Source organism: Salvelinus fontinalis, chromosome 13 (genome assembly GCF_029448725.1).
Source record: "Salvelinus fontinalis isolate EN_2023a chromosome 13, ASM2944872v1, whole genome shotgun sequence".
Taxonomy (NCBI): Eukaryota; Metazoa; Chordata; class Actinopteri; order Salmoniformes; family Salmonidae; genus Salvelinus; species Salvelinus fontinalis.
The window spans coordinates 42,542,042-42,555,177 of NC_074677.1; the positions used below are offsets into that span (position 1 = coordinate 42,542,042).

At 40.5% G+C, this 13,136-nt stretch overlaps 1 protein-coding gene across 1 annotated transcript in view; it reads right to left on the reverse strand.

The window, feature by feature from the left end:
• LOC129868728 (carotenoid-cleaving dioxygenase, mitochondrial-like) overlaps nt 1-13,136 on the reverse strand; it is a 79,000-nt gene that overhangs the window by 47,851 nt on the left and 18,013 nt on the right. The window contains exons 4-5 of the mRNA XM_055942936.1: nt 12,456-12,571; nt 10,812-10,914 (exon numbers count right to left, since the gene is read on the reverse strand). Coding sequence (XP_055798911.1) covers nt 10,812-10,914; nt 12,456-12,571 — 219 coding nt within the window. The remainder of the gene's footprint in view (nt 1-10,811; nt 10,915-12,455; nt 12,572-13,136) is intronic.

Here is a 13,136-nt window from a genome sequence, read left to right on the forward strand (position 1 = left end):
CGCTCAGATATAACAACATTTCTCCGCCATGTTGGAGTCAACAGAAACCAGAAATTACATGATAAATATTCCCTTACCTTTGATCTTCATCAGAATGCACTCCCAGGAATTCCAGGTCCACAATAAATGCTTGATTTGTTCGATAATTACCTTTATTTATGTCCAATTAGCTAATTTGGTTAGCGCGTTTGGTAAACAATTCCAAAGACACGAAGCGCATTCACTAAAACCTGACGAAATGTCCAAAAGTTCTGTAACAGTCAGTAGAAACATGTCAAACGATGTATTGAATCAATCTTTAGAATGTTGTTAACATAAATCTTGAATAACGTTCCAACCGGAGAATTACATTGACTTCAGATGAGCGATGGAACGGTGCTCCCTCTCATGTGAACGCGCATGGTCAAAGAAGTGTCACCTCATGGCAGTGGTGACTAATTCTCTTCTCATTCTAATTCCCCCCCCCCCCCCCCCCCGTCACAGTAGAGTCATCAGACAAAGTTCTGTTGACATCTAGTGGAAGCCGTAGGAAGTGCAAACTCATCCATATCTCGCGGTGATTTCAATGGGAGCTTGGTTGAAAATCTACCAGCCTCAGAATTTCCACTTCCTGTTTGTATTCTTTCTCAGGGTTTTGCCTGCCATATGAGTTCTGTTATACTCACAGACATAATTCAAACATTTTTAGAAACTTCAGAGTTTTTTCTATCCAAAACTAATAATAATATGCATATATTAGCAACTATGACTGAGCAGCAGGCAGTTTACTCTGGGCACCTCTGTGCACCTTTCATCCAAGCTACTCAATACTGCCCCTGCAGCCATAAGAAGTTAAGAACAAATACTTATTTTCAATGACAGCCTAGAAATAGCAGGTTAACTGCCTTGTTCAGAAGCAGAATGCCAATTTTAACCTTGTCAGCTCGGGGATTCGATCTTGCAACCTTTTGGTTACTAGTCCAACGCTCTAACCACTAGGTTACCTGGTCCTCAATATGGTTGAGTACCTTCACCAGGTGGCAGTAACCAGACCCCAACCCATTTGTGGTGGCTCTTGGGGACTGCTCACAAGTTTTTACTTCTAGCAGGCAAACTATCTGAATCGCCGTGTCTCCAGCTCGCCTAGCGTAGCAGCGACTACGGAATTGGCCCCTCTGACTCATCTAGTGATACTCATTTGACACTATGATCACTCGGCTACACATGCCTCTCTCTAATGTCAATATGCCTTGTCTATTGCTGTTTAGGTTAGTGATTATTGTCATATTTCACTGTTGAGCCCCTAGCCCTGCCCAATATGCCTTAAATAGCCCTTTTGTTCCACCCCCCACACATGCGGTGACATCACCTGGCTAAACTGGTGCCTCTAGAGAAAAAACCTCTCTCATCATCACTCAATAACTATCTCCACTGTACTCACATCCTACCATACCCTTGTCTGTACATTATGCCTTGAATCTATTCTTCCGCACCCAGAAATCTGTTCATTTTACTCTCTGTACCGAATGCAATAGACGACCAGTTCTTATAGCCTTTAGCCGTACCCTTATCCTACTCCTCCTCTGTTCCTCTGGTGATGTAGAGGTTAACCCAGGCCCTGCAGCCACCAACACCACTCCCATTCCTCAGCTATTTTCACTTTGGGAAAAAATCGTGCCCAAATTAAACGGCCTCGTACTCTGTTCTAGATCATACAATATGCATATTATTATTACTATTGGATAGAAAACACTAGGAAGTTTCTAAAACTGTTTGAATTATATCTGTGAGTAAAACAGAACTCATTTGGCAGCAAACTTCCATACAGGAAGTGAACATTCTGAAAATGAGGCTCTGTGTCAGGGCCTGCCTATTCAACTGGCTTATATTTATGGATCTGTATGCACTTCATACGCCTTCCACTAGATGTCACCAGGCAGTAGAAGGTTGAATGGGGTGTCTAGCTTGATGTGAGGCCGAATGAGAGCTTTTGGAGTGACAGGTCCGCTCTTTTGTCAGTTTTCAACTGCGCACAGGGGAACTCCACATTGTCTTCTGAAATGCGTTACGTATACACGGCGAAATGCTCCGGCTCTGATTTTATTGGATACATATGAGAAAAACATCATAAAGTAGTATTTTCAACCGAGTTTGACCAGTTTATTCAACGTTTATTGGGAATTTTGGAATTTTTCGTTCCAGGCGCAAAGATTTTTGGACATGTGCCCTCCACATGGCTAGCCAAAGTTGCAGCGGTTGCAGCGGTTGCAATAAGAACCAGTGTATCTTTCATTTGCTGCACAACATGTATTTTTTAGTAAAGTTTATGATGAGTTCTTTGGTTAGTTAAAACATGACTGTCCAAAATATCTCCGGACAATTGTTTTGGCTACGTATTTTTTATTTTTTTTTATTTTTATGGCTACGTATTCACAATGTAAAACCAGGATTTGTAGCTCTAAATATGCACATTTTCGAACAAAACATAAATGTATTGTATAACATGATGTTATAAGACTGTCATCTGATGAAGTTGTCCAAAGGTTAGTGATTCATTTTATCTCTATTTGTGGGTTTTGTGAAAGCTATCTTTACGGTGAATAAATGGCATTGTGTGTTTGGCTATTGTGGTGAGCTAATATAAATATATTTTGTGTTTTCGCTGTAAAACACTTAAAAACTCTGAAATATTGGCTGGATTCACAAGATGTTTATCTTTCATTTGCTGTACAACATGTATTTTTCATAAATGTTTTATGATGAGTATTTATGTATTTCACGTTGCTCTCTGTAATTATTCTGGCTGTTTTGGTGCTATTTGTGACGGTGTCTGCAATGTAAAACTACGATTAATACCTCTAAATATGCACATTTTTGAACAAAACACAAATGTATTGTATAACATGATGTTATAAGTTTGTCATCTGATGAAGTTTTCAAAGGTTAGTGATTAATTTTATCTCTATTTGTGGTTTTTGTGAAAGCTATGTTGAAAACATGGCGTTGTGTGTTTGGCTATTGTGGTGAGCTAACATAAATATATATTGTGTTTTCGCTGTAAAACATTTAAAAAATTGGACATGTTGGCTGGATTCACCAGATGTTTATCTTTCATTTGCTGTATTGGACTTGTTAATGTGTGGAAGTTAAATATTTCTAAAAAAAAAAAAAAAAAATCGCGCTCTGCGAAGGCAGCGGAATGTTGTGGGTGTTCCGCTAGCGGAACCCCGGGGCGAGAAAGGTTAACATTAGAAGCTTCCTCCCTGTTTGTTTTATTCACTGCTTTAGCACACTCCAACAACCCTGATGTCCTAGCCGTGTCTGAATCATGGTCACCAAAAATCCTGAAATTGACATCCCTAACTATAACATCTTCCGACAAGATAGAACTGCCAAATGTTAATTGATATGTTAATTGATATGCTACCATATGTTAACTGATTGCCTCACATCTATCTTCAGTGCTCGTACTGTTAGGTGACCTGAAACGGGATATGCTTAACATCCCGGCTGTCCTACAATCTAAGCTAGATGTCCTCAATCTCACACAAATTATTAAGGAACCTACCATGTACAATCCTAAATGTGTAACCATGGGCACCCTCTTAGATATCATCCTGACCAACATGCACTCTAAATACACCTCTGCTGTCTACAACCAGGATCTCAGAGATCACTGCCTCAGTGCCTGCGTGCGTAATATGTCCGCAATCAAACGACCACCTCTCATCACTGTTAAACGCCCCCTAACACTTCAGCCTTTCTAATCAACCTGGCCCGAGTATCCTGGAAGGAAATTGACCTCATCCCGTCAGTAGAGGATGCCTGGTTTTTCTTTAAAAGTGCTTTCCTCTCCATCTTAAATAAGCATGCCCCATTCAAAAAAATGTAGAACAAAGAACAGATATAACCCTTGGTTCACCCCAGACTTGACGGCCCTTGACCAGCACAAAACATCCTGTGGCATTCTGCATTTGCATTGAATAGCCCCCGTGATATGCAGCTTTTCAGGAAAGTCAGCAACCAATGTAGTCAGTCAGTTAGGTAAGCTAAGGCTACTTTTTCAAACAGAAATTTGCAACCTGTAGCACTAATTCCAAAAAGTTGTGGGACACTGTAAAGTCCATGGAGAATAAGAGCACCTCCTCCCAGCTGCCCACTGCACTGAGGCTAGGAAACACTGTCACCACCGATAAATCTACGATAATCGAGAATTTCAATAAACATTTTTAAACGGCTGGCCATGCTTTCCAATTGGCAACCCATACCCCGGCCAACAGCTCACACCCCCTGTAGCAACTTGCCCAAGCCCCCCCTCCCCACCCCCGCTTCTCCACCCAAATCCAGACAGCTGATGTTCTGAAAGAGCTGCAAAATCTGGATCCCTACAAATCAGCTGGGCTAGACAATCTGGACCCTCTCTTTCTAAACTTATCCGCCAAAATTGTTGCAACCCCTATTACTAGCCTGTTCAACCTCTCTTTCGTATCATCTGAGATCCCCAAAGATTGGAAAGCTGCCGCGGTCATCCCCCTCCTCAAAGAGGGAGACACTCTAGACCCAAACTGTTACAGACCTAAACCCATCCTGCCCTGCCTTTCTAAATTCTTCGAAAGCCAAGCTAACAAACAGATCACCGACCATTTGGAATCCCACCGTACCTTCTCCACTATGCGATCTGCTTTAATTGGTGCTCCTCAGCCACGCTCAAGGTCCTAAACGATATCATAACCGACATTGATTAAAGACAACACTGTGCAGCCGTCTTCATCGACCTGGCCAAGGCTTTCAACTCTGTCAATCAGTACAATCTCATCAGCAGACTCAATAGCCTTGGCTTCTCAAATAAGTGCCTTGCCTGGTTCACCAACTACTTCTCAGATAGAGTTCAGTGTGTCAAATTGGAGGCCTGTTTTCCGGACATCTGGCAGTCTCCATGGAGGTGTCACAGGGTTCAATTATCAGGCCAACTTTTTTCTCTGTACATATCAATGATGTTTCTCTTGCTGCTTGTGTTTCCCTGATCCACCTCTACGCAGACGACACCATTCTGTATACATCTGGCCCTTCTTTGGACACTGTGTTAACAAACCTCCAAACGAGCTTCAATGCCATACAAACACTCCTTCCGTGGCCTACAACTGCTTTTAAATGCTTGTAAACCTAAATGCTTGCTCTTCAACCGATTGTTGCCCGCACCCGCCCGCCCTACTAGAATCACTACTCTGGACGGTTCTGACTTAGAATATGTGGACAACTACCAATACCTAGGTGTCTGGTTAGACTGTAAACTCTCCTTCCAGACTCACATTAAGCATCTCCAATCCAAAATTAAATCTAGAATCGGCTTCCTATTTCGTAACAAAGCCTCCATCACTCATGCTGCCAAACATACCCTCCTTAAAGTGATTATCCTACTGATCCTTGACTTCGGCGACGTCATTTACAAAATATCCTCCAACACTCTACTCAGCAAACTGGATGTAATCTATCACAGTGCCATCCGTTTTGTTACCAAAGTCCCATATACTACCCACCACTGCGACCTGTATGCTCTCGTTGGCTGGCCCTCACTACATATTCGTCGCCAGACACACTGGCTCCAGGTCATCTATAAGTCTTTGCTCGGTAAAGCCCCACCTTATCTCAGCTCACTGGTCACCATAGCAACACCCACCCATAGCACGCGCTCTAGCAGATCTATTTCACTGGTCATCCCCAAAGCCAACACTTCCTTTGGCCGCCTTCCCTTCCAGTTCTCTGCTGCCAATGACCTGAACGAATTGCAAAAATCACTGAAGCTGGAGTCTTTATACTCCCTCTCTAACTTTAAGCATCAGCTGTCAGAGCAGCTTACCGATTACTGTGTACAGACACAGCCAATCTGTAAATAGCACACCCAACTACCTCATCCCCATATTGTTATTTATCGTCTTGCTCTTTTGCACCCTAGTATCTCTACTTGCAGATCATCATCTGCATCATCTATCACTCCAGTGTTAATGCTAAATTGCAATTATTTCGCCTCTATGGCCTATTTATTGCCCTACCTCCCTACTCTTCTACATTTGCACATACTGTATATCGATTTTTCTATTGTGTTATTGACTGTACGTTTGTGTATGTGTAACTCTGTGTTGTTGTTTTTGTCGTAATGCTTTGCTTTATCTTGGCCAGGTCGCAGTTGTAAATGAGAACTTGTTCTCAACTGGCCTACCTGGTTAAATAAAGGTTAAATAAATAAAATAAAACATTCATTAGAGACTGGCATTGGAGCAAGTTACAGTACTTGAGGCACTGGATGTGTGCTTCAAGTCTTATTATGTGTTTGATATCAACATTCCCACTATGCCCTAGCATGGGAATCCCTACAAAGGAACATAATATTTTCTCCACTGAGCAATAGTGGACAAGTATCTGCTCTTGTATGTAGTTTGAGAAGTGACAGGAGGAAGCACAGCCCTCCAGCTGATGTGTTCCATGAGTGTCTCCTTCCAATGCTAAAATGCTCTTCAGAAACTATTTATAGCTCTGTTAAATTGACTTATAGTTTGCTTTTTAATGCGTTTGCAACTGTTTTTGCTTATAGTACGGTATGCTGCTCCTTTGCCTTTTTTTCAACTACTGAAGCACGTTCTGGTACACTTTCACTCCATCACAACAATGTATTGTGATGGCCTCTATTAAAAAGAGGAGGATCCCATCAGCTTTCTATAGGCTAGGGCTACTATATTTATTTCTCAACTCTCCTAATATTAAGCACATAGATTCTCTTTACAACAGGAGTATAGCCTACCTGGCTGGCATGAAAATGAACCACCGAGAAAGCATCCTCCATTCACCCAGCTTGTGTGCAGTATACATATGCAGCGCGTGCGTTCCTAGTTTGGGGAAGATTATTTTCCCCATTAAAAATCCCACAACTGTCTCAGACTATGTTTGTAATATGTATTTCTCACACAGAATAGAATAGGTAAACTTTTGTACTATGGGGGATAGTAGATTGACATAGGCTAGTTCTTTTGCTGTTTGTTAGGCCTACTCATCTTGTTGGCTGACGAAAAGTAAATGTAGACTGTTCTTCCAATATCTTCATTATGTGCCTTGGAATTGGATAAGGACGCACACAGTTGTGTCCCTGATGTGTCTGTCTACACTTGTAGTCAATGACGGGCATTGGCTAATGAGAATTGAGCTATCTAGGAGAGCCATGTGAGTGAGAGCTGCTTCGGAGCACGCAGCCCGGATATGGGAATTATAATTATTATATTCAGCCCAAGGGCACAATGGCCACTGGCAGCATGGTTTATTTGGGGGGGCATTACGGCCACACAGAGGGGATTCCCACCAGGAAATTCGAGGCATTATCAAGTGCTTGTCAAGTTGTGAATGAGAGACTGTTGAAGTGTGTGTAGCCTGAGAAAAGAAATGGGCAAAGCTCATGCCTTTCATTCAACAAAAAAATTAAATATTTTGAGTCGCATCATGCAACCTTAGAATGTATAAAAAATCGAAACATATAGCCCAACATTTGTATCAGAACGGAAGTTGCATAAATAACTCTAAATTAAGCATAATATGAGGACCTGTTTCTTTGTTAACTGCTCAACACAGAATAGCCGTATGGGTCTACTAACTCAAATCGTTTGGGGAAATTATACTTTCTATTTTATTGAGTTATGTTCAATTCTATTCTATAAAATAATGCCATGGAATTCTAAGCAAATATTGTCTGCTAAATGAACTAGTGTAGCCCACAGCAATATGGCATAGCCAGATCAGGGCCTAAATAACGACAACTTAGAGAATGTTATTCTCTTCTGATGTAGATCATTTTTTCTTCATGTAATGTTTATTTAGACCTCTCTAAAATAAATCATGGATTTATTGTGATGGTGTAGGCTATATTACAAGGATTCATTAGACATTTTAAAATGTAGATGTTCCAAACGTCTGCATCAGTGGCTTGTAGGCTATGCGTGGAAGCCAGGAGATGCCAAATGTGTTTTATGTTAATTAACGGTCAATTATGAGGAGAGCTGCAGTTATTTGCTTGACAATCATCGGCTGACAAAATGTCATGACCGCCACAGCCCTAGATAATACCTCTTAATTAAGACAGACAATGGGAGTTTCTAGGGAGTTTTTCCTTCTAGGGAGTTTTTCCTAGCCAACGCGCTTCTACACCTGCATTACTAGCTGTTTGGGGTTTTAGGCTGAGTTTCTGTACAGCACTTCGAGATATTAGCTGATGTACGAAGGGCTATATAAAATAAACTTGATTGATTGATTGATTGACAATGTCACGCATGCATGCTTTGTTTTTCACAGATTGCAATCTGAGTGTGCATATCAAGCTCAACTGGGGCTTTAATCTGATGTTTGGATGGTTTGGTTCATTAAATAATATAAATACATTCTAATAATCAATCCCATTTTATGAAATCTTGTGAAATATTACATATTTAGACAATAGGGCTTTGTTTCAACATGCTATTTAAAAATATACATATTTTTGTACATTTGACTTAAGTGATGTACAGTATTTGAAATTCATCATTTTATCTTGATTGTGTATGTGTAGGGAAGGGAGGGGTGGGATGGTAGAGAAGGCAAAAATATGACAGCAACATTTAAAGTAGGATGGCACTGAAAATACCCCAAGGATTACATAAATGATCCTGCTGCAGGGTCAATCCCCCAACCGAATGTGCTGGGTTTTAACCCAGCCATATAGCATACTTACCCAGCAGGGTTAGATGCACAACTCAAACCCGCTTGTTTGGCCAATATTAACCCAGCGCTGGGTTGTTAAAATGACCCAAATTGGGTTATTTTTAACCCAGCATTTTTTAAAGAAACAATAATTCATTTTGGGGAAAGTAATATGAATTGCAATATTAGGCGTAACTCAATTTCTACCTTTTAAGATTTTTAAGATTTGTATTGTTTTCATTACCCTAATTTTGTTATGTTTTCTGATTGTTTCAGTGCATGCATTCAACAAGCTTTGGACAAAGGACTTCCAGAGGGCCACCAATCTCCAAAGTTCACTCAAAAAGGCAATACTTCTCAACTGTGTTTGATTTGGTTTTAATTATTAAATTGTTATTAAAACTTCTTATGGGCAGGTAGCGTTCTACCTGGCCAACATCCGGTGAAATTGCAGAGTGAGAAATTCAAACTACAGAATTATAAATATTTAACTTTCATAAAATCACAAGTGTAATACATCAAAATAAAGCTTATCTTCTTGTTAATCCAGCCCCTGTGTCAGATTTCAAAAAGGCTTTACGGCGAATATCTGAGGACAGCGGCCCGCATACAAAAGCATGAAAAACATATTTCAACCAGGCAGGTGCGTCACGAATGTCAGAAATAGCGATATAATAAATCCCTTACTTTTGATCATCTTCTGTTGGCACTCCAAAAGGTCCCAGATAAATCACAAATGGTCCATTTGTTCGATAATGTCCTTCTTTATATCCATAAAAACTCAGTTTAGCTGGCGCGCTTCAGTCAATAGTCCACCCAGTTTCCCCCCCATCAAAATGCATACAAAATGAATCCCAAACTGTACTAATAAACTTTTCCAAACAAGTCAAACAACGTTTTTAATCAAACCTTAGGTACCCTAATACATAAATAAATGATCAAATTTAAGACGGAGAATCGTTATTGTCTTTACCGGTGAAAAATACCAAAGAATGCACTCTCTTCCACGCGCTTGGAAACACTACAGCCAAAATGGGAGCCACCTAGAAAAACAAAAATTTCTGGGTAATTTTTCCAATAACCAGCATGAAAATCTTTCTAGACTGTTGACATCTAGTTGAAGCCCTAGGAACTACAATCTGGAAGGATTTCGCCTTGTAATAAAAGTGACAGTCATTGAAAACAGTGGTAGGCTGAATTTCTTTAGGGGGGGTGGGTTGTCCTCGGGGTTTTGCCTGCCATATCAGTTCTGTTATACTCACAGACATAATTTTAACAGTTTTAGAAACGTTAGAGTGTTTTCTATCCAGGTCTACCAATTATATGCATATCCAGGCTTCTGGGCCTGAGTAACAGGCAGTTTACTTTGGGCACACTTTTCATCCGGATGTGAAAATACTGCCACCTACCCAAGACAGGTTAAATATTGAACTTTAATTGGTTAATTTATTGCTCGGTTATCATTTGGCTCATGTAAATAATTCACATCCCCATAGTGTTTACATTCTGTCATTCTGTCAAATGTTGTAGCTACATAAAAAGATTACACAATCGATTTGTAAAAATACAGTCTTGCTATTTTCTATATTACCATGCTGATGACTTCAAGTTGTATTGGATTACTTTGTGTCTGTTGAAGACGCTGAATATCTTTTGTTTAGTATATTTATAACATTTAGTTTGTGTTTCTTTTTGTTCTGTGAAGTAAGTTCATTTAAAAGTTGTGATTTGGTTCATGTAGATACATTTCAGTGTTGTTTAACACACAGTAACCAAAAACCTGATCTAATTTGCATATTCATACTGAGTTTGAATTTTTTTTGGTAAGGGAGAACAGAAAGAAAGGAAAAGGGAAAGCTTATTTAGGGGATGAGGATTTATATAGGCCCAATGTAGGGTACATCTCAATCAAAAAAGAAAAACATTCCGGTGCTCCTCAACCCTGAATTGTGTAATTGCTGGCAATTCGTACTAATATGTTGAATATTTTTCGTTGTGCTCCAATATTTATTTGTGCTCCTACATTTTTCAACTTAAGAGCACATGTGCTCCTTGTAAAAAATGTCAGCGTAGAGCTCTGCCGATGTGGGCCCAGTGGAGATTCTATCTAGACTGACCTTTTCTGCCATAAGAGTTTCCCATGTTGTACGTAGTGCCGTCTGGTTCAGTGTGGGGATGAGCAGTGGCCACATTCACAGCAATAAACTTTGTCCAGTCCACCTGTAGTAGAATAACAGGTCAGATAAAGTACACAGCTGTTTGTCAGGTCAGGTGTCTGAGAGGCCCAGTCCACCATCAATGTGTCAGCACATAGCCTAGCAAGGAGTAGAGGGAGTTTGACCAGAAAGTCAAACACAGATCACATTATGTTCTCAATTTCCTACTGTTCCTCCAATTAAAATTACAAAAAAAATGTATTATATAATCAAATCGGGTGCACTCCATGAGAATGAAAATACCAATGTGAGCCCCCACACAAAGATATTGACGTTGGACACCCCAAAGAGAATCATTCAGAAAGTATTCAGACCCCTTGACTTTTTCAATATTTTGTTACGTTACAGCCTTATTCTAAATTTGTTTAAATAAATAAAAAAATCCTCATCAATCTACACACAATAACCCATTATGGCAAAGGGAAAACATGTTGAAATTGAGCTCAGGTGTATCCTGCTTCCATTGATCATCCTTCAGATGTTTCTACAACTTGATTGGAGTCCACCTGTGGTAAATTCAGTTGATTGGACATGATTTGGAAAAAGACACACCTGTCTATATAAGGTCCCACAGTTGACAGTGTATGCCAGAACAAAAACCAAGCCGTCGGTCGTAGGAATTGTCCATTGAGCTCCGAGACAGGATTGTGTCGAGGCACAGATCCGGGGAATGGTACCAAAACATTTCTGTAGCATTGAAAGTCCCCAAGAACACAGTGGCCTCCATAATTTTTAAATGGAAGATGGAGAAGTTTGAATCCACCAAGACTCTGTCTAGAAATGGCTGCAAGGCCAAACTGAGCAATCGGGGGGAAAAGGGCCATGGTCAGGGAGGTCTCTACGGTGAAGCATGGTGGTGGCAGCATCATGCTGTGGGGATGTTTTTCAGCGGCATTGGCTGGGAGACTATTCAGGATCGAGGGAAAGATGAACGGAGTAAAGTACAGAGAGATCCTTGAATGGAACCTGCTCCAGAGCGCTCAGGACCTCAGACTGGGGATTAAGGTTCACCTTCCAACAAGACTACGACCTTAAGCACACAGCCAAGACAAGGCAGGAGTGGCTTCAAGGCAAGTCTCTGAATGTCCTTGAGTGGCCCACCCAGACCCCAGACTTGAATATGATCAAACATTTCTAGAGAGACTTGAAAATAGCTGTGCAGGAACATTCCCCATCCAAGCTGTCAGAGCTTGAGATGATCTGCAGAGAAGAATGGGAGAAACTCCCCAAATACTTCAACCAAGTACTGAGTAAAGGTCCTGAATACTTATGTAAATGAAATATTTAATAAAAATGTTTAATACATTTGGGGTATTGTTTTGTTGATGAGACGGGAAGAAAACTATTTAATCGATTTTAGAATAAGGCTGTAACATAACAAAGTGAAGGAGGCTCAAAACAATCACACGGTATATTTCAAACACTGCATAAGTTACGTATGTCAGCACATTTGTGCAAGGGTGTGATTGTGAAATGTGTCTGGTCACTGAGCTCATTGTTTTTTTTGTCTGTCTCTTATCTCCTATTATTATGTCATCACTGTACCTTATCCTGTGTCTCCAGGCTCTCTGGGTCCACCCTGTACATGTAGTTGGTCTCAGTGCTGACAAAGCAGTCTCCCTTGTACTTTACAAAGCTAACACTGGCATTGTCTGTTGCCTCTGCAGGGAGAAAACAGAATGTAGAAATTACACATTCTAAAGGCATCTTGTTGCTGCTGATATTTCTTAATTTTCCTTTCTGGTGTAGGCCTACACAAAAGAAATGAGTGAGTGACATTACATTTTTCGAAAAACTCTCTTTATAAACCTTGTTAATGAATATAGTCTGTGCATGGCATGCATGGTCAATTAAAGATTCATGTTGCTTTCAAACAGTCATATTACTTGCTAAAAGTTGTGCTGCTTGCAAAGACTCCTATTGCTGTATGCAAACTCTGGAGAGGAGAGGAAATTGTTTTTTCATGACTATTTTAGAATAAGCAAACTCAATTCAAATATGAATTCCTACATGAGATGTGCCTCTGTTCATAATGTAACTCAAGCTTGTATGCGACCCGGGAGAGCTGATGGAGGCCTCAGGGGCTTGGCTACAATCCAAGGTTATGTCAAATTGAAATGTGGGGACTGGGGGGAAGAAGGGACACCACGGGCCACAGACCAGCTTGAGTTACAGATGGAAGAGAGGCACATCTCATTTAGGAATTTTTCATTGAATTAATTTTAC